The following is a 26153-nucleotide window of genomic DNA, read 5'->3' as shown; positions in this document are numbered from 1 at the left end:
GGACATTATAACACTAAGGGGAGCCAACTGGGAAAAACATTTTAGAGGTATGCTTCCTCTGACATTTGTATGCGAAGGGGGAAGTAGATTCATGATCATAATGGAATAAAACCTCCTGTGTAGCTGGGAAGATCTGGGAGTTAAATGCTTTCAGAAGCACAACATGCACTGATATATGAATCCTTTGTCATCATTTTGCATGCCAGAACAGCAACAAATTGATTGCAGACAATTATCCTAGTGTAAACCCAACTGCTTTTTTATTCCAGTCTTCTGGAGGCTGCGCATTCCCCCTTTATTGTGGTAGAATGGCAACATTCTACTGAAATAAACACAGCTCCACAGCCGCCGGATCCAGCCCCAGGATGGGAGCGGGGGACTGGCCACCCTACCTGAGGCATCACGGAAGCCCAGCGTGGCCCTCCCAAGGCCCTGCAGCGGCTGCTCCACCGCACTGGGCCTTCTCACCACCGGCAGCAGCCTGCTGGGGTCTCCTCAGCAAGCCGAGTTGCCAAGGACTCACCTTTTATCCCCACAGAGGGGCCTGTGAGTGTGCCCGCACAGGGATAAAAGGTGAGTCATCACCAATACGGCTCACCTTTTATATATTAAGATAGTAGAAATGAAAATCAGATTTATTATTTTCTAAATAAAAAAAGCAAGATCATAGACACAGCCCTGCTGAGGCCTGGGAAGGCAACGGATTGGAGGCACCGTTAAGAGTGGCAGAGCAGGAGATCAACATATTTGATTCCCTGCTTCCAATCTAGTGAGGAGTTTTCATGTGCATCCTATGGAAATGGAAGGGAGTTGTGCAAGAGTGTAGCCATGGACAAGAGAATTGCTCTGTAGCTCGTGCCCCATACAAATTCACGGTGTGCACATGTGTGTGTGTCTGGGTTTTCTGCCTATGGCACCAAACTGCACTAAGGTCTACACCAGCTCAGCAAGCCTTCTCCCCATCTGGTAAATGCAGAAGAAAGGCGCTATTATCCATCATCTCCAAGAGACCTAATGTGATCAGTGCACTGCTGTCTATTTGCAGGTTCTTTCCCCCACATAGAATGTTAATGTGTAAAAACAAGCCCGCGAGACTCTCTGGTCAGGACATGGGCACTCTCTCCAAATTGCGACAGGCAGAGATAAGGAGTTCTGAAGCATTGCTGGGCAACAGCACCAGCACGCCGCAAACCAGATGGGGAGGTGCTGCCCTCTGCTGACGCAATCACAGGACTTCAATGCAACTTTTGGGCTGTTTTTAACAATGGGAATTTGCAGGGGTAGAAATCTGAAAGTCCATATAGATGGGTGATGCAGTGCTGGGAAAAGGAGAGCTTCTCTCTTCTCCCCTGGCATTCCTCCCACCCAATTAAAAATGGCCCTTTTGGACTAATGTTCCAGGTGAGGAAAAAAGATGCACAGTTCCCACCCCCCTCCTCTGCTTCGGCTTGAAGCAGTTGGAGGTGGAAATTTGCAATCAAGGAAAGTCACACTGACAGCCTATGTGGTGTAGTGGTTAAAGTAACGGACTAGGATCTAAGAGAACCAAGTCTGAATCCCTGCTCTACCATGGAAACTTGCTGGCTGACCTTGGCCTAGTCACATACTCTCAGCTTAGCCTATCTCACAGGGTTGTTGTGAGCGAAAAATGGAAGAAAGGAGGTGTAAACCATTTTGGGGAGAAAGGTGAGGTATAAATAAAGTAAAATAAAATACATAAAAATGGTGCAGGAAGAACAGTTTAAAACCTCTTTCCAGCAAGGGAGCTCCCTCTCCATACCAAGCTCCCTGTGGGTGTTTCTGGGACCCAAAGCACACATTTGGAATCCAGTCACAGAACTCCAAAATCAAGTGTAGGTTTGGCCCTAAGACTGTGCTACATTATAAATGTAAGATGGAGATCTACCCATGCCTCTGCAAGTCTATATGCCCACCTTCTCCTGAACTGCTTTACCAACAGAAGCAGGAGAGAAACTCTCAAAAGGCTGAGGAAAAGAACTATGTTTGGGGAACCTGAAGCAGTTTGCCTGGGAGAGACCCCCTTCTTCACTCTTCTCCCTACAAACTGCGCAGGAAACTATACCAAGTTACCCTTCTTCAGAGAGCCATCAGTATCTTTTGTAATATCAGCAGTGATTACTTTGGTCCCTACCCTCCTCAAAACTATTTCCATGTCTAACAACCAAAAGAAAAGAGATGAAAAGAAAAAGAAAAGAAGCATCCAGCTCCTCTAGACTGGAATTAATCAAAGCCAAATCCTCTGAATGAAAGGCCAGCACAACTGGAAAGTGACATTTCTTCCAAGCTTCTGTACCTAGGATCCAGCCGTGAAACATGACCCAAGAACAGCAGGAGAAAAAAAGCAAAAAAGTTAAAACGCTATTAAATGTTAGTGGGAAGGTTTGGGAGCTGGCTGGGATTCATTGGCCTGGCGGCGGCAGAGCCTTATAGTGGCTTCACTGCATGGAAAACACCCCAACGTTGGTCCCCATCCACGCAGCGTTCAAGCTTCTCTCTCCAACCAGAGGCTATAGCCTCAAATTCTTCCTTGGAGAATTCCTGCAGTGTGTGAGGGTTGGGGCGGCGGGGGGAAGGAGAAGAGAAAAGACAGACACTTCTCACATTATCTATCCGAGAGCAAGAAAACAGGGTTTTTTAAGCAGTGGGGAGGAAATGCGGGGAAATATTCCCACCCACCCCCAACCCAACTGGGAGAGAGAGACTCCTCAAAGCAAAGGGACAACTCTGGGAATTTGGAGCAGCCAAGAGTCGCTTCACATCTGTATCCCTTTACTTTGGGCCCTGTCTGTGAGGAAAGGCTGTTGAAGGAGTGCACTGCTTGGTTGCCTGGCAACTGCGACCCAACTTCTTCCTTACCAGGCCCCAGCCAAACAGCCAAACAACCTATGGCTCTCAAACTGTAGCCAGAATGGTTTAACTGCTTGACATTTGGGTGAATTAGCTCATGGCACTCTCCAGATTGAGGGGGTTGGGGCTGTGCCATAGACGGGTGGTTTAGTTTCATGCCTATGCCCCCCGACCTCTGCCTCCAGCAGACCTGAATAAAGCTCTCCTGACTTTTCTCCAGGGCTTGCAACTCTTGGATTAGTGCTGACAGCATCCGTTCGGTGCGGTCCAAGGACTGGACACTACTGAATCCAACTTCCTGCAGTACCTGTGGTAATTGGGTAAGAATGCAGGTTTTAGCAGGAGGTGAGAAAGAGGAACCTCATTCCAATATCCCTATCAAAAGAGCTGCCTCTCTCAGAGCTTCCTGCCTACCCTACTGCCATCCACCCCACCCTGCCCCTTATCTAAGTTTATATTGGTAATGCTTTTTTAAACAGGGAAATGCCATTACAAGGTAAGAGATCTGAGTCATTCTTCTGTAGATTCTTATTGCTATACACAAGCCCCTGCAGTGCCTTTTCTGTAATAGTTTAGGAAAAACAGTATCTTTTATTGTAGAATTATTATATTACACAAGCTTTCAGGTTGCACAGAACTCTTCTTTAGTCTTGATGAAGATTTCTGTAAAACCTAAATGCTTGCCTGCTCCTACCATGAACTACAGACCGAAAGGCTGCTCTGCTGTAAGAAACTGTTTGATTGCTGCAATTTCATTTAGATACCACCACCACCACCCCGGCCTCCAGTGCCATTTTCCTGACCTGAAACAGCTTTAAGGAGCAGCTATTTACCCCTTAGGGAAAACTTATGTGTAGCCCATCAGTGCACATGATTTGCCCTGTGAGCTAAATAGCACCTTTCTGGGTCATTTCAGGTTGGAGGGGGATGCTGAAGAACCCTTACCTTTGTCCCAATCCAAATCAGTCTTCGCTTGGGAATTAAGTTCCCAACACAGAAGCTGCGATGCATGTCTCATTGCAGAGACTCAAGGAAGAAGCGAGGAAAACACCACATGGAGTTAGGCCATTTTGAATCTGAGCCTGGATCTCCCATATTGGGGCCCAGCACTCTTAACAAGTACACAACACTGGCTGTCAGGTCATGCCTTAGTTCATAGATCTTGAGTATGCATTCTTGCTTTGTAAATTTAACACACATCAGTAGACTGTGTGGGTTCTAGTAGTAATAAAAAAACTGTGTAAAACGATCTCACTCACACACCCAGAAGAATCCCTGGGGGTTCACAAGGGTGTCCCTTGGGCTCCACAGATCTTTGAAAGGGTAAGCAACATACCCTTCTCCTGCTCATCAAACTAACATGAAAATTGGAGCAGGGGCTCTTCTCTCTCTTTTGAAGGGTAGGAATTTGTCCACCAGCCCCCACCCTCAGTTACCAAACTTCCAGATCACCTTGGAGAATTGGCCTGAAAAGGCGTACAGTCCTAACACAACTATCTTGGCTACTTCCAGTATACAGCAGCATGCATCCACAGACACTACCAGCAAACAGTAGTTTTCAGCTGCATGCCAGCAGCTCAAGTCTTGTGTGACGCTGGCCTTTTTCTGTTTTAATGAGCAGCTCTGAAAGTTTTCCCAGGCCTTCTCCTATCCTTGTTCTGCCAGCCTGTAGCTAGAAGTTATTCACCAGTAAGGAAGATAGCCAGAAACTCACATACAAAGGGAGCAATGCTGAGCAGGCCTACTCAAAAGTAAACCCCATTTTATTCAATGGAACTTACTCCCAGGAAAGTGTCCTCAGGACTGCAGCTAAAGTTCCTTCCAGTCTAGGGGTAAGATCTATTAAGTCTTGGGTCAGAACCTTTTAGGGCTGTGGCCATACAGAATCAGCTACCCTTTGACACCTAACCTCGAAGACCCTGTTGCAATGGTTATTGGATGTCTCATGCTGTCAGATGGCTTCTTAAAATATTTTGTAACTCATGCTGACTCTCAGTGAGAAAGGTAGGCTATAAATAAATAATAAATACACATCATTTTGCTGAATGGGTAGCTTGGTTATTTGATCCAAGAGGTCTAATTTGACCTACTGCTGCTCCCTTTAGGGTTGCTTTTTTTGTTCCATACCTGGCCGTATTCCTGAGGCATGAGGAGACTGTATCCCCTCTGCTTGACATACTTGGTGAAAACTTCTGACCATGGACGCGGCCCACAGCAATAATCAGAGATGAGGAGCTGCCCACCAGGTTTCAGCCACAACTGGGGAGACGAACAGACAGAGGTACAAGATTGAGGCAGGGCAACACTGTAGGTAGGCTATTCATAATGCTTTGTAATAGGATTACAGGGCAAGTGAAGGATAGGTTTGCCAACTTCCTGGAGGGAAATGCCCTGTTCTTTTAGTACAGCCTTAATGGGTTGTAATTTACCAGGTGATATTATTTGCCTTATGCCCTGAAAAGCTTCAGCTGTCCATTAAGTCTCTATTAAAGAGATAGGACATGTTTCTCTAAACCAACGACAACCCTAGGTGAAGGCAAGACTCACCAGGAACCTCTGGAAGAGGGCTCTTTTGTCTGCCACGTGCAAGATCGTGTCTCGACTGTAAACCACATCAAAGGAACCCTCTGGAAACACCCTCCGGGTGGCATCACCAACTTCAAATTGCACCTAGAACCACAGCAGAAATAAGAGATTGCAGTGGGCCAAAATCAAAATGGCATTCCCTCCCTCTAATTAATGAGGGTATCAGTTTCCTAGACATTTGCTGTGTATAAGTCATACTGAAATGAACAGCAGCGATGCCCCTTTCTGCCCTCTATGCCTGGAGCTGTTTCCCAGAACCCCTGGCACCCCCGTCACTTTGAATCTTCCCTTCAAATCCCCCTTTATCATGAAGACTTCAGCCTATCTCCTCAACCCTCAAAGCCCACCAAAATCCACACGCAGAAAACTGCATTTGCTTATATGTGTCCCCAGGGCTTTTTTTCTGGGAAAAGAGGTGGTGGAACTCAGTGGGTTGCCCTCAGAGAAAATGGTCACATGGCTGGTGGCCCCGCCCCCTGATCTCCAGACAGAGATGAGTTTAGATTGCCCTCCGCGCTGCTCAGCGGGAGGGCAATCTAAACTCCCCTTTGTCTGGAGATCAGGGGGCGGGGCCACCAGCCATGTGACCATTTTCAAGAGGTTCCGGAACTACGTTCCCGCGCGTTCCTGCTGAAAAAAAGCCCCGCGTGTCCCTTATCCCTCAGGTTTGCAGCTCTCTTTTTCTTTTCTCCACTGTACTTGGGGCCAGGGAACTGTTTATTACTCTGTTAAACGCCATGTCATTGCAGTTATAAAATCATCACTAGGTTAGTGCTTGCCTCAGTGTCTGCACACTCATTTCTATTGACAGGCAGTCTGCTAAGGGCCCTGCTTAACCAACCTGCTCTCCCACAGCCTGGAGCACTGGGCTTCCTACAGCACCCCCCCTCCCTAATCTCTAAGACCCCCTGCCTGATGCACTGCTCCCTCCCTCATTATTACCAGGGATTTCGTCTCCTGCTGGGCTCTCTCCAACGCCAGCTCCACCATGTTGTGCGAAAGATCCAGACCCAAAACCTCTACGCCAAACTCCTGGGGAGAAAAAAAACATAAAGAGTACTATGCTGGATCACAGCGACGATCCATCGAGCCCAGCATCCTGTTTGACAGTGTGGATTGGCCAACCAGATGCTCCCAGCAGGCCCAGAACGTGGGACATGGGGCCAAAGCCTCCCCCTGTGGTCCCCCCACCCAGCACTAGTATCCAGCAGGTTACTTCCTCTGAATGTTGAGATTCCATTCAGTCATCATGGCTAATAGCCATTGATGGACCTATCTTCTATGAAGTGGTCTAATCCTGTCTTTAAAACCAACTAAACTAGCAGCCACTCAAACATCCTGTGGCAGAGAGTTCCACAAGTTAGTTTATCGGAAACTTCTCAAAAGTGGGACCACAAAGAACAGACGTCTTCCAGACAGTGCTCAGTATCTGCCGAGGCTCACCAATAAGGGCTACCTTGGACTGTCTTTTGATTGCCTGGCCTCATTCCTAAAATTCATGAGGTGCCTAAGATGTGCCTTCCAACCCTGCTGGGAGTGAAACTTTACATGTTCCATACAGCTGGGTGCACATTTTAAAGGCTGCTTTTTAAAATTATGCAACACAGCCTCTGGAACTGCTCTTTGAAAAGGGAGATCAGTGCAGCATGGGAGGGACAACATCAACCCTGCCCCTCACCCCATCTTCCTGCTCATCCCGTCTTCCACACCCCACTTCCCACCGCTCTGCTTCCACTATTCTTTTTTAAACCGCAGCCCAAGTCACTGCAGCATGCACCTTTTGTTTAAAGTCATGAACATGATCACAGAACTAGATGCAAGGTAGCTCCACGCTGCATAACTTCAGAACATTCATAGCCATCTGAGACAAGATGGGAGAGCTGCCAGTTCAAAAGGCACCTCTTTCAAACAGGATCATAGATGGAGAAATTTTGGACACTGGAGCTCTGAACCCTGTAGTGTTGTGACATGATAAGCTGTATTTCCCCTCTTGGGCCTCTTTCAGCACCTTCTGTCTGTCAGTGTTTTACTGTTATGTCCACACTATCAACTGAAACCAGTTTCAAACCAGCTTCACAGATGACAGCTCCTAATAATACGGCTGCACCAAATTCTTGGGGTTCACACAGGTTTCTGAGGGAAGTTGTGGCAGTTAAACTGCTTTTGAAGAAGTTTAAATTTGTCACATCCACAGTTTTTTGTGGGTGCTAGTTGCTGTGAAGGAAGACACAGACCAATTGCAAGACAGTGCGATGTAGGGGTTAGATTGGGTCTGGGGAGGCTTGGGTTCAAATTCCCGCTCAGCTATTAAACTCACAGGGTGATCTCGGCTCAGGCCAATTACTTTCCTTCAGCCTAAACTTTTACGCCACAGGATTATTCAGTGGAGAAGAGAATAATACACAGTGCCCTGAGCTCCTTGGAGGAAAGGTGGAATAGAATCATGATAGACAAAAGTCCAGATGGGGCATGCCCTGAGTACAAGACAGGCAGATGTTCAGCAGGAGCAGCTTTCTACAGCATGGACTCACAGTGGATTTCTGCCTGTACAACAACTGTCAAACTCAGCATTGCCAGAAAAATAAAAGGATCCGGGATATTTCACAGTGTGAGGTTGGACTTCTCATAGCCTGGTACCTTTGCCATGTAGAAATCACTTCCACCAAGCCCGCAGCCCACATCCAACACTTTCTGTTCTGGTTTCAAAGCCAGCATGGACATCAGCTCCTAGGAAGAAGATTGGGTAGATTAGGTAGGCCTAAAGTTGCCAACTTCAGATTTGGAAATTCCTGGAGATTTAGGGGCAGAGTCTAGAGAAGGCGGAGTGGAGGGAGATCTGTGTTGCCACGAAACCTACCACCCAACGCTGCCATTTCCTCCAGGGGAACAGATCTCTGAAGTCTGGAGATCAGTTGGAATTCTGCAGACCCCACCTTGAGCTTGGAAACGGGAACCCTCGTTGAGCAGCAGATGCAGCTAGAGGTAGGAGCTGCCTGCCTCATCCACTCCCAGTACCTTCTCCAAAGCAACGCCAGCCAAGCCAGGCAATAGTTTGGGGAGCCAACATTCCAGGGATGCTTGTGGGGGGGGGCGCATATAAGGCAGGGAAGGGAGGACGTCTGCTTTCACTTTGGGATTTATTCGCTTTTTCATTGCATGCTTGACAGTGAAATGTGGATTCTAATCTCAGGGGACCGCGTCTCAGACAAGCACGATTGTTAAATTGCTGACTTTGAAAAATGAAAAGCTCATTCATCCTGCAGCCTGATTGATCTTAAACATATGTTTACGGAGTTCAGTGAATGTGCACAGGATTGCAGTCTCAATGGACCAGCTGCTCAGCATAAAATGAGAAAGGGAGGGAGGGGGGGAAACGTTTCAATTCACCTTAGACTGCAAAAACAAAAACCCAGCTTGATATGGGCCTCTTCCATTTTGAATTTATGAACCCCAGTCGTGGCCCACCCACTCTCCCAGCTCTGTGCAGGAACCTATGAATAGCTTTGCTGGTGAGACTAAACTTCCTTCTAGCTTTACTTTTAAATATGAGCAGCAAGAAACCTCACCAGGGAAGCTCCCTAACAGGGACTGACGACAGAGACGTTCACCCTTTGTTTCCAGCACTCATGCCTCTGAACATGGAAATTACATTCCTGCAATGCCACCTATGAAAGACTAACGCAGACTCACACACCCACCAGCTTTAGACTGAATCAAACGATTGATTTATCTGTAGAAAAGAGCGAGAGTCTGGTAGCACTTATATGACTAACAAAATTTGTGACAGGGTATGAGCTTTTGTGAGTCACGGCTCAGTTCTTCAGATAGCTGGTATCTGAAGAAGTGAGCTGTGACTTCTTCACATACCAGATATCTGAAGAAGTGAGCTGTACCACCAATGTTGTTAGTCTTATAGGTGCTGCTGAACTCTCGTTCTTTTCTACTGCTGCAGACAGACTAACATGGCTACCCATCTTGCTCTATGTCCATTGGTTTATCAGTACTGTCTACTCTAATCAGCAGCAGCTCCCCAAGCTCTCAGGTGGAGGCCTTTCACGTGCCCTACTGTGACCAGGACTGAGGCAGGGGGAAGGTAAACCAATGGGTCCGCTCTAGGAGTCTGGAAAGCGGTTCTCACTCTGTGGTTCACATCACTGCACAACTTATGGGCCTAAGGAGATGAGAAGACCAGGTGCAGTGTTAATCACAACTCTCTCTATTCTTGTGTGCGCAATACTCGGTAGTAGTTCTAGGAAGTTCCCTTACTCAATGACCCCACCCCAGAGAAAGTTGCAGCACTCCCTCCATGTCTCCCCCCCACCCCCCACCAATTCATGCCACGGTGCCTTTTGAAGATATCTTCCAGGCATCTGCTGTGGTCCAGTCTCCCCTTGGACCCACTGATTTTGCTAGCCCATCCCATCGCCTGAGGATGTGTTCCCACATGCCAGAGGGCACCCCTCAAGTCAACCACCGACAACATGGCCAGAACTGTGCATGGCCAGAACTGTGCATGGCCAGAACTGTGCGGTCGGGGTATCTCTCCTTTCCCTGTGGCCCAGGAACCTGGATCTTTGCCAGGGCGAATTCTGTCTCCCCCTGATTGTCAGCTCCACCAGGTCTCTGGCCAAGTAGAAGAATCATCTCATCCCACCTAATATTGGATCCTTTTAAGTAGAAATGCTGAGGATTGAACCTGGCTGGGGCTTCCTGCATGCATAGCAGCTGCTCTACCATAGAGCCACTCGACCTCTCCTCTCATGGTAACTAGTTACCTTAGTGGTGCCGATTCCCCCAGTGCTGACAAAGCCAGGTCCAAAAACCCATTCATAGCGCTGGATGCTGCGGAGAGCATACTGCTCGTTGTCTAGGAACTGCTGGAAGGTGTCGTATCCGCGCATAGATGTGCTGTTTCGCGGGACTTTTTGGAGAAGCCAGCAAACCTGATTCCTGTTTCGTTTCCTCTGCATGGCAAAAAAAGTGCAGGCAGCTGAGTGCATCTGGCACAGAAATGGGCAAATAGAAGATCTCGTTTCCCTTTATTTTAAAATGGTCAAGTTTCTAGACCTCAGTAGCTATGCAAACATGTGAGGCCCCGATGAAGGCTTGAGAGAAGAGCCATGGTTGATTTCTTTAAAAGAAAATGCTGATAGCTTTGCCCTCCATCATCCTCCCTATGCAAGGATGGCACAGGCTATACTAAACAGTGGGAGAAGAGATACTTACCTTTATGTAAGTTTGCACAGATCTGGACATGACTATCTCAAATCCATAGGCTTTGTCTCCAAAGATCTTCTGGATGGAAGTGAGGAGGCGATTATACTCTTTAGGTGATCTATACAATGTTGGATTGAATGCTCTTGGGCTGTCCCCTAAAGGAAAAGAGAGTCAGTATGAGCTCGTGAATTGGACTCTGAGCTAGGAAACCATCTTTGCTAGGAATCTGCTGTACAACAAAGTTGCTGCCAAACGTATTTTCTATTGTGCTTGTTGATGAGAAGCCTCTGGCAGTGAGATGGTGCAAGGGCATCAATTGCTCAGGGAATGAAAAAGTTTGTCTTCTGTGAGGGACTGTAAATTTGTCATTTTGGCTGGCACTAAAACTTTCCACAGGGGCTACCTAAGGACTGGGAAGCAGTTCCAGGAAGTAGGAAGCCAGTTCACAGATCATGAAGTCCTCATGGCTGTCAGATGTGTATCAGATGTGTACTGGAGATTTCCTGCTGAGAGCTTAAATATTAAGTGTGCACAGACCCAATTCAGATTGGGATCATAGTGTGTGGGGAGAAAGGAGTTAAACCTTCCCACTTGTACCATTTTTCTGATCTAAAATAGCCCTGCAGTGCTGCTATTTACTATGGTTGCCAGCCTCCAGGTGGTGGCTGGAGATCTGGAATTATAACTGATCTCCAGGTCATAGAGACCTGGAGGAAATGGCTGCTCTGGAAGGTGGACCCTATGGTATTATACCCTGCTGAGGTCCCTCCCCTCCCCAAACCATGCCCTCCCCAGATTCCACCTCCATCTCCAGGAATTTCTCGACCTGGAGCTGGCAACCCTAGGGAAAACTTACATGTAGCCATCAATACACATTCAATTTCCCCAATGGGACAAATACTGGATCTCAGGGCTGTTTCAGGTCAGGAAAATGACATGGGGGCAGAAGCAGGGGATGGCTTAAGCCAAACTGGGCCCATGTGCACCTGAGACGAGCTTGGAGTGGGGGAATTCCAGGCACGCATCTAAAGGAAAGACCTTGTAGTGGCCATGAGAGCTTTATAATATGTGAACTGGCTAAGAGAGATGAAGTGGAACAGACAGACAAAAGGAAGCACTTCCTTACTCAGTGAGTAATTAAATGGTGGAATTTGCTACCAGTGAATGCATCATTGCTATTGATGATCACAAGCAGAGATGGCTTTCAAATGTTCAACAGATTCAAGGAAGAGAGGTCCATCGGTGGCTACTAACTACAGTGAGTGAAGGGAGCCCCCATACTCAGAGGCAGTGAACCTCTGGATACCAACATAAGGAGGAAGTATCGGGGAGGCCTTGGCCTCTATGGCCTCTTAGTTGGCCCGCCAGAGCAACTAGCTGGTGTGAGACAGGGTGCTAGTAAGTGTGACCCAGCAGGGATCTTCGTATGTCCTTATGAACAGGATGACCTAGTATGGGGGAGAGGCTTGACAGCAAATTTGGGTTCACCTCTGCCTAATGTATGAAATATCCTTAGCCTGTTGCTCAATAATGCTGAGTATATATAAATACTAAAAATATAATATAAACGTTTTCAGTTTACTGAATGTGAGATTCTTGCGTTCTGTGTTGGAGAGGGGGAAAATACTGTATGGTTGTTTTGCCAGCATGGCCCCCAAAGTAAATTTTAGAAGTGGGTCCCACTTCAAAACACTTTGAGAACCACAAAAGGAAATTACTCTTTGGAAAAATGTGGAGCTGATTTTGTGTTAAACCTCTTTTCAAGTTTGTTCAGGAAGTAACAGCAGTGCCTGTTAACAATAGCTACATCTGGAGCAAAGAGACAATATTTGGACAAATGAATGAAATCATCTTTGTGTTGATGTAGTAAAGGCTGCTCAAGGAACAGCGCAGATTAAATTTTGACATGCCTTGCAGTGGCTTCCAGAACTGAAGGCCAAACTAAACAAAAACACCGGGAGATCCGTGATCGGATCAGCCCAGCATATTCTAAATGCAAACAGCAGCTGCTCAGGGCCCCAATTCCAAGCAGGAATGCAGCATGAAGAGGGGGAGAAAGGGTTTACTCCTCCCCGCATTACATGGTTCTGCCAAGCAATGCCACCGGCTCTGGTCACTCCTTGAAGGCACTTACTGTTTGTCCCTTTTTCTCTTCCAGAGTTATTAATGGCTGGGTGATGGTTGTCTGTTTTAATTAGCAAAACTGTACAGGGGAGGAAGGGTTAAACCCCCTCCTCCACTGACTGCTGTCTCTGTTTTTAAAATGCAGAGCAGATCCGATCATATCTTCACAGGGCGTGATGCTCACCCAACTTTCTTGCTGCCAGGGGTCATGTTTACATGTGTCTAAATTCAAATTAAAACAATTATGGAACATAGTGTGCGAAACTATATTACTTGGCATCTCCTTATGGGTTCCCCCCCCTTGCAGGAAACCCCTTCTTCTGCCAGCGCTTCCCTGCCCCCCGCCCCCCAACATCCCAGTTCCCTTGGCTTTCCTCTGCTACTCATGCACAGTGCTTGACAGACAGGAAAAAGAGGGATCCTGATTGTCCACTTGCAAGTGATTCTTCTTCCATCACCAGCCACATTTCCTCAACAGCATCCTACTCTATGCAGGGAAGAGGGCCATAGAATACGGATCGTGCCCATTGTTTAAGGCTTGTTAAAGGCTATATGTCAATGTGCTGTAGTGATGGGTTCAGATACACAAGGTGAAGGTTGTGTATATTGGTCCCTCCATAAAATGCAAACTGTGATAAAGTCCTTGTGTTCCCCATGTGGCCACCGTGGGTCTTATTGCTTAGGTAGTTCCCCAGGCACGCACAGGATCAGTTTGGATTGGGGCCACATAGGGTTTGCCAATCTCCAGATGGGGCCTGGAGATCTCTCAAAATCTCACCTTATCTCCAAACTACAGAGATCAGTCCCCCAGGGAGAAAATGGATGCTTTGGAGGGTGGACTCTGCGGCATTAAGCCCTGCTAAAGTCCCTCCCCTCCCCAAAACACTCTCACTATCTTCCACCTTCCTAATCTCCAGGAATGTCCTGACCCAGAGTGCGCAACCCTAGGACCACAGTATAAAGGGTCAGGAGGAGGCTTGGGCCGTCTCAGGCCATGCCATTTTTCTGACCTAAAATGAGCCTTGGGAGCTGCTATTTGCCCTGATCCATACAAATAAATTTCCCTAACAGGACAAATAGCAACTTCCCAGGGCCATTTCAGATTTAAGGCTACCGACTCCAGCTTGGGAAATCCCTTGAAATTTGGAGGCAGTGCCTGGAGAGGGTGCAGTTTGGAAAAGGGAGGGAGCTCATTAGGCCAGGGTCCTTCCTTACCCTGGTCCTTTCTTACATGCCCAGGGTAATACTGATCACCACTTTGGGGTCAGGAATGATCTCTAAGCCAGTTTGGCCAGGGATCCTGGAGGTTTTTTGCCATCTTCTGGGTATGGAGCAGGAATCACTGTGTGTGTGGGGGGGGGGGGGTAGTTGTGAATTTCCTGCATTGTACAAGGGGTTGGACTAGATGACCCTGGAGGTACCTTCCATTTCTCTGATTCTCTGATTCTCTGATGCTATGATTCATTGGGGATGTGAAGCCATAGTGTCTATCCTTTAAAGCTGCCATTCACTTCTGGGGAACTGATCTGTGTAGTCTGGAGATCAATTGTAATGTATGGAAAACTCCAGGTCCCACCTTCAAGTTGACTACCATATGGAGCAGGGGATAAAGCTTACTCACCCTCTCCCTGTGAGTCTTGGTCCCAAATTGGGCCCCCCACATGCTTGGGAATAAATGTACAAGCATGGAGCTCCCAGAGAATGTCTGACTGATAAGACATGGAGTAGCCTAGATGGGCGATAGAAAGACTTTTCAACTTGTGAATTTTAGTTTGATGGCCCAGAACAGTGCGCTGATATTGCTTCTACAGGCTCTAATTGTTAGAGCTGACTGGATAGTTTTATTCTTCCATATGAGGGGAAGGGGACCAGTGTGGGTGCATGAGATAAAATAAACAGAAGTTTGAGTATGGAATTAAAAGCGGGAGAAAGGGAAGGTGAGAGAGTACATCTTGGGTGCAGAATCTCTTTTGCAGTGGAGTATGGGATCTGCTTCCTAGCAGGAGTTCCTCTTTGCCCCCACCTGTGCTTTACTGGTATATTTGTAAACAAGGTAAATATTTACACAAAAACGCTTAAGCCCCACCATTGGACTACTTACCTGACTGGTGGAAGCAAGACTCCCGGAAGAACAGGTGTCCCCCTGGACGAAGCCAGCTCAGCATCTTCTGGGCCACACTGCTCAGCTCAGCATCAGAGAGATACATGAAAAGCCAGTTGGAGAACATGAGGTCAAAACTATTGGGTGAGGATGCAGAGAAGGAAGCCATCAGGAGAAGCCAATGAGGTGAAAGCAGGTTGAATTTCTAGCGCTGGGTATGAAGGGTTTTTCATATTCACATTTTGTCAAATTTCCAAGTGGTTGCAAATATTTTGTCCACTTCTAGAAATTCCACAAGTACTTCTACATTTCTGGCAGCTGCTTAAAAGCATCGGATCTTTGCCAGGAGGGGAAAAATATTGGCACTGAGACATACGTCAAAGGCTAAGATTGTTGTTACTTAAAAAATGGCCCTGCTTATATGATTTAACACACAGCCTGACACAAAATTCATTAGGTGAAACTTTTCCTGGCAAAGCAATTAAGAGACATGGGGCGGGGGGGACACTTTATTTGTAGTTTTATGTCATGAATCTGCTGCGGCAGGCAGAAATTGTGCATAATAAGCAGTACATTGGGAGAGGACCCATGGCTCTGGGGCAGAGCATTTGCTTGGCATACAGAAGGTCCTAGATTCAATCTCTGGCATGTCCAGTTAAATCAGGCAGAAGGCAATTTGAAAGACCTTCGCCTAAAACCCTGGAGAGCTGCTGCCAGTTAGAAGAGATAATGCTGACACTGATAGATAGGGTTGCCAGCTCTAAGTTGGGAAATTCCTGGATATCTGGGGGGGGGGGGGTGGAACCTGGAGAAACCTGGAGAAAGTGGGGTTTGGGGAGGGAAAGGACCTGGGCATGGCATAATTCCATAGAGTCCACCCCCAAAGTAGCCATTTTCTCCAGGTGAATTGCTCTCTGTGGCCTGGAGACCAGTTGTAATTCCAGGAGATCTTCAGCCACTACCTGGAGGCTTAGGGTTGCCCCTTTCTCCAGGTTTCACCTCCAGATCTCCAGGACTTTCCCAACTTGGAGCTGGCAACCCTATGGAGGCTGGCAATCTGAGAGACCAATCTGACTCAATACAAGATGATTCTGAGTACAAGGCAGTTTCATGTGTCCATGTGGTGCAGGATCTCTGGGGATCTGATGCAGAATAGCAGATCTGCTGCCCTGTTGGAGTGCCTCTCTGACTCTGTCCCTGCCTGTACTCTTATAAATAAAGCAAACACCACAAATATCCAGGCATGTTAACAGTGGTTTAGGAGGTGGGATTGTATTTCCTTGGACAGAAACTGGTGTGACTGGGCCCAGACCAGAGTAAAAAGAGGGGGGCGGCTTTCTTGAAAATGCAGAACAGTCCTAATCAAATTATAGACTGAAACAGCAAGCTGTGTGCGGTAGGCCTTGGCCTTATCTAGCAAGGTAGCTTCTGTATTTCCATTTCCATTTGTACCAAGAAGAGGGTCTAGGTAGAGTGGGATAAGGGTTGCCAACTCATCGCTAATGAGTTAGGGACCATAGACTTCATCACTGTATTGCCTTACATATTATCTACTGCTTTAAATATGTATTCCTATGTACCACCCGTGCTCCATGTTGTCTAATGTTAGTCCTAGAATTGATTATGTTCTGCTTCAGTATTTTTTTCTACTCTGTACTGGATTCTTGCTAATACTATGGTCACGTAGTGATCAAGTGGAGCCCAACTGGAGCGCAAGTGAACAGGGAGGAATACATGTGAGTATGTTCACTTGCCGTTCAAGTGTCATTCGTCACTTGTAGCTTGGCCCTATGTCTTTTAAACTTGTATCTATTTACCCTATGGTATTGTTTATGAAATGTCCTTGATACTGTATTGAAATGTCCTTGATACTGATAGTACTAATCTCATGCTGTGTAATCCGCCTTGAGTCTCAGTGAGAAAGGCGGACTATAAATGACATAAATAATAAATAAATAAAAACAGGGCTGGAGCAAAATGTCCTGTCCCTTTAGTAGAGAATTAAAGGGTTGTTGTTTACCAGGTGATGTTCTTTATCTCTATGCTATGAAAAGCTTCAAGGGCCCATTTCCACATATTAAACCTTTATTAAAGGAACAGGATTTTTTTTCTCCAAGCTAGTTGGCAACGCTCCAAGGGATCAGTATAGGGCCAAGCTTCTGTTGAAGGCAACACTAATCAGGAACTATGAGGTGGCAACCTTAAACCAGAGGAAGGCTTCCCCGTGTTTCAGGAGATGACTGCATGTGGGTGAGTCCAGGTTTCTTCCATCACATCCCGAGAGGGAGTTGAGGAATGGCTCATTGCTCTAACCCAGCCCTATGGCTGCCTTCCTAGTCACATATTGTGAAGGTTTAGCTCCCATGAGCAAGGTCACTGGAGGCTACTTGTGAAGATGGGAGGTATGCTTTGCAGAAGATCAGAGCCCGTGCTGTGTTAACTGCTACTCGATATATGTTGGACTAGGATGTAGGTGAATCAGGTTTAAATCCCTGCTCTACCGTGGAAGCTTGCTGAGTGACCTTTGGGCTAGTCATTCTCTCCCAGATTAACAACTTACCTCACATGGTTGTCATTGTGCGGACAGACGCAAGGAGAGCAAAGTTGTAAGTTGCTTTGGGTCCCCATTGGAAAGAAAAGCAGGATTGAAATATCTCAAATAAATAAACCTGAAATGGAATTAAGAGTTAGCCTCAATCAACTCACCTCTGGCTTGGCAGTTGTAAGATGGTTACATCAGCCTGAAGAAATACCACATTGGGCCGATGCCCATTCTCCTTCTGGTTATGCGTGACAAAGCTCTCCATAAAATCCACGGCTGTGACCTGATGTGCCAGATCTGCCAGAGGCCCAGTGAACCGGCTGGGGATAAAAGGTTGAGGTGAAAAGGTCTCAGCCCCTAATCTGAAGGTACATCTTCCAAACACACCCTAGAACAGGGCGACTGAATGTGGGAGGCTGGTTTTTCACCCCTCCAACACCACCCCTTCTCCAGGGGAACTGATCTCTGTAGTCTGAGCTCCGTTGTAGTTCTGGTAGAACCACAGCTTCCTTTGGAAGCCATTCCATTCCATGCTATTGCCAGACTGCTTGCTCCTATATTAGTACATGTTAGTGGAACATACAAAGCCACTTTACTACTTTGGTTGTGGGTGGCTCTGCAGGGGCACCTGGGATATAACAGCAACAATAATAAATACATCATCAATGTGCATGGCACATTACAGAATATAAAAAATATGTATACTTGCTCCAAGGAGCATATAAAACTTCAATCTCATAAGAAAGGGAGGAAAGAGAGGTGGATACGTTATTTTATTTACAGCCTACCTTTCTCACTTGACTCCCAGGTGGCATACAAAGAAAAACAAGATAAACAAGAGGAAGAACCTGCATTCCTGTCAATTATGTGCGCTTAGGCTGTTTCAGTAGGGGAGGGGACTCCCTGAGATCTTTTAGCTGGAAAGGCTGGAGAATTAATTAGGGACATATTGCATGTTAAAACGTGCACTCTTTAAACACACAAACTTGTGCTCTTGGTCAATGACAAACCCGCTCAAGGACTGAGGAGCCAGCCTGTCCCATGGGTATTGTAAATTCTCCCTGAAGAAGCAGGTTTGTAACTAGGGGAGCTACAAAATCCTAGGCTCTGTCTGGGGGTTCCAGTCTCTTCTGTTGGCTCGGAGTGCCTCTTTACTAGCTTTGGCTGGTATCATGACTAGGTTCCTCAAAAAGCATGTCTGGGCCACAGTAATCCATGGTCATCCTGATTAAATGCACATGCTTTACACTGGACTGCCTTTGAAAAGTGTCTGAAGACATTAATTTTCTGCAAAATACAATTGCCAGCTATTTTGGGAGATGTATACAGGGATCATTATCACCACTTTGCTGAAAGATCTGCACTGGCTGCCTGTTGGTTCCTGGGCACAATTCAAAGTGCTTGTTCTTAACTATGGACTCAGATAGAGCAAGACTTGATTAAATGGAACAGACTGAATTTGTCATGGTTGGGAAGAATTGCAGTAATTAAGATGAATGTGTTACCAAGAGTGATGTTTCTGTTACAGACAATACCAATTATCTGAGACTCTAAGCAGTTTGAATAATGGCAGAGGAAAATATCAGATTTTGTTTGGGCAGGCAAAAAGCCTCGAGTGGAAATGAAAGTGTTACAAGATGCAAAAGAAAGAGGCGGAATGCAACTGCCCAACCTAAGACTTTATTATGACGCAATTTGTTTAGTGTGGTTGAAAGACTGGATGATGCTGAAAAACCGGAAATTACTGGCCTTAGAAGGATATAAAAAAATATTCGGATGGCATGCATATTTATGGTATGATAAAGTAAAAGCGGACTCTATGTTCTTACATCATTATATTCGGAGAAGCCTATTCACAACTTGGAAGAAGTACAGAAATTACCTACAAGATGGAATCCCCTCATGGGTGGTTCCATATGAAGTAATAGATCCGAGAACGGTCGATAATGAACAACAGTGTTTAACATACAAGGAGATAACCCGAATGGAATTTTCTAAACCCAAAATAAAGACGCAGGATGAGTTGTCTCCAAGTTACGATTGGTTTCAGTACAGACAGATCAGAGATCTTTATAACTCGGACTATGCGAAGGGAGGGATAAGAATGGAGAATTCGGAATTAGAACAGGCACTTTTACAAGAGGATAAAAAGGAAATCTCGAAGGTATATAAAGTGCTGCTGAAATGGTATACTGAAGATGAAGCAGTTAAAGTGCAAATGGTGAAGTGGGCTATAAACTTTGATAAAGAAATAACAATGGAGGCGTGGGAATACTTGTGGAAAAATACGTTGAAGATCACGACATACACCAATATTAAAGAGAATGTCTATAAAATGATTTATCGTTGGTATTTGACACCAAAGAAAATTGCGCTAGGGAATTTGAATATGTCTAACAAATGCTGGAAATGTAAAAAGCATGAGGGATCTTTGTATCACATGTGGTGGACTTGTGAGGTAGCTAGGCAGTACTGGGGGGAAATAATAAGAGTAATAAGTGAGATTTTACAATTTCAAATTAATAAGAACCCAGAACTCCTGCTACTGAACTTGGGAATGGAGGATATTCCAGCACAATATAGGACATTGCTATTTTACATGACAGCAGCGGCTAGACTTTTGTACGCGCAAAAGTGGAAAGTGCAAGAAGTGCCAACTATTGAGGACTGGATATATAAATTGCTGTACATGGCGGAAATGGACAAAATGACAAGGAAACTGAGAGACCTTGATCCAGGACAGTTTAACACGTATTGGGAGAAGCTGAAACAATATTTAGTGAAGAAATGGGAGGTGGGAGGAGAACTGTGGCAGTTTGAAAATTACTGAAATACAATAAAAGTAGAGGGAGGTAACTTTACCGGGGGGTGGAGAGGTAAATGAGAATTTCTAAGCAACTATTTTATTAGACTATTATATATAGCATTAAATATTATAGGTGTTATTACAAGAATTATAATGATAGAAACTAACTAATTATAAGGATAGAAACTAATTAATTTCATTTCTGGCAATAATTTTATAATTGCAATGAAGGAATTTAAGTAAGGTGAGAAAATATATATTAATGTATAGATTATGTATTAAATTGATTGAATTGGTTTGGAGGTATATATGGGTCAAATTGGTTGACTATTTTTGGTGGACAGTTGCATAATGAAAGAATAATACAATTATATAATTAAAACAGTATGAAGATGAGATATGTAGAAATAGAAATATATAGAGTATAAGTTAAATTGGTTGACTTATATTGAATGTACTGTTTATAGAAGTATCTAAAAATATGCTAAATGAGGGATAAATTGTATTGTCGAAGGCTTTCACGGCCGGAGAACGATGGTTGTTGTGGGTTTTCCGGGCTGTATTGCCGTGGTCTTGGCATTGTAGTTCCTGACGTTTCGCCAGCAGCTGTGGCTGGCATCTTCAGAGGTGTAGCACCAAAAGACAGAGATCTCTCAGTGTCACAGTGTGGAAAAGATGTAGGTTATTTGTATCTACTCAGGAGGGGTGGGGTTGAGCTGAGTCATCCTGCAAGAGATTCCCAGGGTGTGGAATGCATTCCACACCCTGGGAATCTCTTGCAGGATGACTCAGCTCAACCCCACCCCTCCTGAGTAGATACAAATAACCTACATCTTTTCCACACTGTGACACTGAGAGATCTCTGTCTTTTGGTGCTACACCTCTGAAGATGCCAGCCACAGCTGCTGGCGAAACGTCAGGAACTACAATGCCAAGACCACGGCAATACAGCCCGGAAAACCCACAACAACCATCGAGGGATAAATTGTTTGCCCCATATTGAAGATGAGATTATAAGATAGAGTATAGAGTACTAAAATTAGCTAAATGATTATTATCAAAAGAAAATATGCCAAGAATGTATTATTTAGTTATGTATTATTTAGTTGTTAAAGTAAGTAGGAAGACAGAAGGAGCACTGTGTTATATAGATAAGCTTAGAAGAAAGTGAAAGATTATGTTTGACAGATAGAATAAATTTAAAATGAGTAAGGGAAAAGGGACAAGGGGTTGGAAAACTGTTGGAAGTCAACAAAAGGGGGGGAAAGGGAGGGGGTTAGAATTGGAAAAATTAAAGGAAATTGATTGTAATGTACAATTTAATGATATCTAATCCAATAAAAATTATATTAAAAAAAAACCAAAGTGCTTGTTCTTACTTTAAAGGCCCTAAACAGCTTGGGGCCAGGATACTGGAAGGACTGCTTCCTTCCTCCCATACTGTCTACCCAAACAGTTAAGATTCTCTCCCCAAGGCCTGCACTCCTGCAGATGTACATAGGAGTAGACATGAGCATGGACTGGGAAAAAGCCACGGACCATTGGTCCATCGTGCTTCATGGACCATGGACCCCATACCATTCATGGACCCACCCTAGTTCACGAACCGGTTCGTCAGTCTGTGGTCCTTCACTTCTAGGGGTCCTAGCACCATCCCCTTCACACTCAGAGATGCCAAACTCACAGCGTGTCTTCAGCAGACTGTCCTCTAGGCACCTTCCAAGTTTGGCCAAGATTGCATTTCGGATGTCCGAGTTACAGACCCCCAAAGTAGCCACCCCCGGAAAACTTCCAGTACATAGAATGAACCCTCAGCTGAGGAACCCCAATAAGCTTGCTCTCACCAACAGCCTTGCTGCAACATAAGCCCCAAGCCTCCCTCTGGCGCAATCCAACAAAACCTCCCACAACAAGCAGTTCCTCCAAGCCGGTTGCCAGCTGGAAAGTGAAACCGTGGCTCCACACTGTGTCTTACATACTAAATGCTCACATAGAGAATAATGGGAGCTCTGACTGGCAGCCAGAGCTGCCTATCAAGGTTTACAGTGTAAAATTGGTGTGTTTCAAGGCCAGCAGAAGGTCTGCAGGCGGCTCCTACGTTGCCTAGGGAATTGATTGCTCAGCATCAGGATGTCTGCTTTCACAGACCAATGGACCAGCCAAAGTTTGTCATGTCCATGAAAAAAGGTGTGTCCCACGACCCACTGGCTCGCAAACACCAAACCAGCCCGGTCTGTGTAACATTTTGGTCCGTTTTTCGGTCCGTGCCCACCTCTACTTAGGAGGCTATCTGATGCAAGGCTTTTTCAGGGGTGATCCCTCAGCATTTGAAATGCCCTCCCCTTAAGTGTCTATGAGTCTCTCTACACATTACTAAGTACCTAGGGATGCTCAAGTGAATTTCATTTTGCATGTCCCCCCTCCAACTTTCCATGCACTTGCTCACACAGTCATACTTCAGTTTGCTCCCCATGAGTACATTCATGTGTTTCATCAGTTCCTCCTCAACTGCTAAAAATATCCCAGTTTCCCCCACCTCCCACATCCATTCATTGAAATGCAGATCTTGACACTTTTTCACACCTTAAAAAAATGCAACTTGGCAATTCAAAGGAGCCTATAGTACTTGTTCTGGCAACAAAACCAGAGAGGAATTGGCGCTTTGCCCTCCGAAATCACTTGCAGATGCAGTCATACAAAGGGAGCTCTCGTGAAAGCAGCATTCACAAGCACTGAGCAAGAACAGCCTGCACGTGAATTGAGGACTACACATACAATCCTGAACTTGCTTTAGGTACTTAGTAATGTTACTGTCCTTTAGGTGCCAGGCCAATAACACAATTTTTTTAAACCCAGGCTTTTTGCTGAGGACTTTTATCATTTTCAGCTGTTTTTACAATCTGCTTCTAGCCTGAGAATTGTTTTGTGAATATAATTTTAGGCTGCTGTGTGTTGTTGTAGGATGTTTTAATGAATTGTTCTGGAGAGGCGGCACATACATCTTCTAAATTAATAAAATAATCCACAGCCACTCTGGAAGCATTAATTAAGATGACAATGCCTCTGAACATGTACAGAATATGTTCCCTTTCTCACCACTGAGAAATCAATGCAAAAAAAAAAAAGTTCCAAAATTGCAACAGATGTTTCCTGGATACCATGTGGGCCTCTCGGAGCATAAAACAGGGCGTGCCTAGCCTTCTTGTTGATAGTATAAGTCAGACCCCCCCTCCCCTGCCCCGCCCCCTCAGCCTCTCACCCGATGCCTGCTCCCAGCTCCAGTATGTCTTGGCCTTCCACGCAGGGCAAAAGAGCAAGGATCTCTGGCACATCCTCCTGTGTGAGCTCTTGTGCACTTGAATCCAACATCATTTCTTCCAGTGAAGACACTTGTGAGTGTTCGTGCCAGAACTGGCGCATCAGAGAGCGGGAGGAGGAGGAGGATCCTGTTGTCATGTCTGCACACGGAGAAGATGCAGAATTCTTCATATTACAGATATGAAGAATTCTCCTAGAAATCTGATTCCAAAAGTTTCATCCAGGTATTAGGACCAGATCAGCCCCAGCCAAGCAAAAGGCCTGACCGAAACAGATCCTCTGGAATCTGGTAAAATTTTTACATTTCTCAAGAATTCACCAGCATCTCTATTTTGGCATGACATGTTGATTATCCGGTCCATGCCAAAATACCCCTGCCCATCCCTGCATCTCCAAGATGCTCCATCTTGTGAATTTCAGCCTAGCCAGCTTCTGTTAAATGCACATGTGCCCAACTAGACAAGTTTCTGGAGACATTCCCAGTTCCTAAATAAAATTAATAAAATGAGATATAGGACCCTATCTCTACTGACAGTTACGATTCATTCGTGAAGTAACCTGAGGTGTTGCTCAAAAGATTTTGTCGGAGTGTCTCCCCTTCTGGAGCCTTTGTCCTGCTGCCCTCGCTGCTTAAAAAGTTGAATTAACTGAGCCTCAGCAGAGCAAAGCTCCAGAAGGGGAGACAGTCCAGCATGCCAGAGGCGGCAGGGAGCTGTGAGAGAATCCGCCCCCCCCCCGAGCGATCTCTGCTGGCTCTGTCATTTAAAACTACGCTTCCCAGTCCTGACACATGAAGAACATGTGTCAAAAATCTTGTGTAGAGAGACTCCAGGCTCAGTTGCAGTCAGGGTTTATATCAGTTTTCAGTGCCAGGGCTTACTGCTGGAGCAGATGAAAGAACTACAGTGAAACATTAATCTCTGAGCATGCACAGAGTATTTTTCCTTTTCCTTTCCCCCTGTAATCAAAGTCAGCTTCAACCCAACTAAGGATAAGAAAGCAGGGCTTCCCTGCCTATGGTTGGGGGGGGGGGATGAAGGGTGGGGTAGTTTCCGTACAGATATGGGACCCTGCAAAAAAGTAACAACTGGGCTACTAAATAGGTACAAATTCAGAGCAGGCTAGTTCTTTCTTGCCCTGAAATGGATAGCCCTGGCTAGCCTAATCTCATCAGATCTTGGAAGCTAAACAGGGACAGCCCTGGTTAGTACTTGGATGGAAGACCCCCAAGAGACTCTAGAGTTCTTACACAGAAGCTGGCAATGCCAAACCACCTCTGAATGTCTCTTGCCTTGAAACTCCTATGGGGTTGCCATACATCTGCTGCAATTTGACAGCAGAGAGAGAGAGAGAGAGAAGGTTCCTTCTTCCCTTCGTATGCAAGGGCAGGGAAAGAAAGTACTGTAAACAGTAGGAAGGGGTCCAGACTCTGACATTTCTATGCAATGCTCAAATGTTTACAAGGCAAAATTCATGACAGAAGTCATCACACAAAAAACTCCTTGCTTCAGTAAGTTAATTTCCAACATGTAAGAGACAGGAGCCCCAACCTGGATGGCCCAGGGTAGCCCCTTCTCACCAGATTTTAGAAGCTGTGGCATTGGCCCAGGTTAGTAGTGGAGCAGGAAACCACCAAGGAAGTCTAGGCTTGCTACACAGAGACAGGCAATGGCAACCCACCTCTGTTCATCTCTTGCTTTGAAAACCCTGAAGGGAAGCTATAAGTAGGCTGCAACCTGACAGCACTTTACACTCACAGTTGCTTCTTACAGACTATCAATATCCACCCTTCTCTTCATTTCTTTTGGCTGACTTGGGGTGTGCATGAGAGATGGTGGATCCTGTTGCTAAACTGAGAGTTCTCTCTCCCTTAAAGGGACAAAGGAAATAAGCACAAAAATCACATAGCTTAATTCTCCCCTCCATCCCAGCCTTCTTCCAAATAATTTTAACAGGAGACCCTTGCCCATTTTGCCCCCAACTCCCCCAAAATCTGCCCATCCCCAGCAGCCTCCACTCACCCAGTGCCATGAGACCGGCTTGCTCCTTCCGAATGCTCCCTGACCCCACAGATTAATCATTAATTAACAATTATCCTCCTGATAAAGGGGAGGGCTGGCAAAAAACAGAATCACCAGCTCATCCCATATGCCTCCCATTCCGTTCATGGAACACGTATGTAATGTACCTTGCTCTGTGTCCATTAAGAAACATTTACTAGAGCCACACGCCAAAGTTCATCCTCGTATCTTGCAGCAAGGAGTACCACAAGTGTTCTCAGAACTGGCTCACCATGAGCACAGTGGAAGATTTTGGCTAGGAGGTTGAGTTACCAACTCCAAGTTGGGAAATTCCTGGAGATTTGGGGGTGTAGATTAGCTGTAATTCCAGGAGCTCTCAGGGTTGCCAATCTCCAGGTGGTTGCTGGAGATCTCCCAGAATTGCAACTGATTTCCAGACAACAGAGATCAGCTCCCCTGGAGAAAATGGCAGCTTTGGAGGGTGGACTCTATAGCACTATACCCCTCCCCACACCCATGGAGGCAAGAAAGCTATACAGAGACTTGGCTGCCTGAAAACTGTTCTGTCCT

The 26153-nt window shown here is 45.8% G+C and overlaps 1 protein-coding gene across 1 annotated transcript; it reads right to left on the bottom strand.

Annotated features, from left to right (window-relative positions):
• Window positions 1-246: 246 nt before the first annotated feature.
• Window positions 247-25615, bottom strand: LOC129332271 (uncharacterized). The gene is made up of 12 exons (XM_054983254.1): window positions 25584-25615; window positions 23504-23702; window positions 17603-17758; window positions 14897-15033; window positions 10681-10826; window positions 10230-10418; window positions 8092-8181; window positions 6397-6486; window positions 5416-5538; window positions 4996-5127; window positions 3059-3175; window positions 247-2559 (listed from the first exon to the last, which is right to left on the bottom strand). The coding sequence occupies exons 1-12, from the start codon at window positions 25591-25593 to the stop codon at window positions 2446-2448; spliced, it is 1503 nt and encodes a 500-aa protein (XP_054839229.1). The 5' UTR covers window positions 25594-25615; the 3' UTR covers window positions 247-2445.
• Window positions 25616-26153: the final 538 nt, after the last annotated feature.

This window comes from Eublepharis macularius, chromosome 1, assembly GCF_028583425.1.
Source record: "Eublepharis macularius isolate TG4126 chromosome 1, MPM_Emac_v1.0, whole genome shotgun sequence".
NCBI classification, from domain to species: Eukaryota; Metazoa; Chordata; class Lepidosauria; order Squamata; family Eublepharidae; genus Eublepharis; species Eublepharis macularius.
This window is presented reverse-complemented; position numbering and strand designations above follow the sequence as displayed.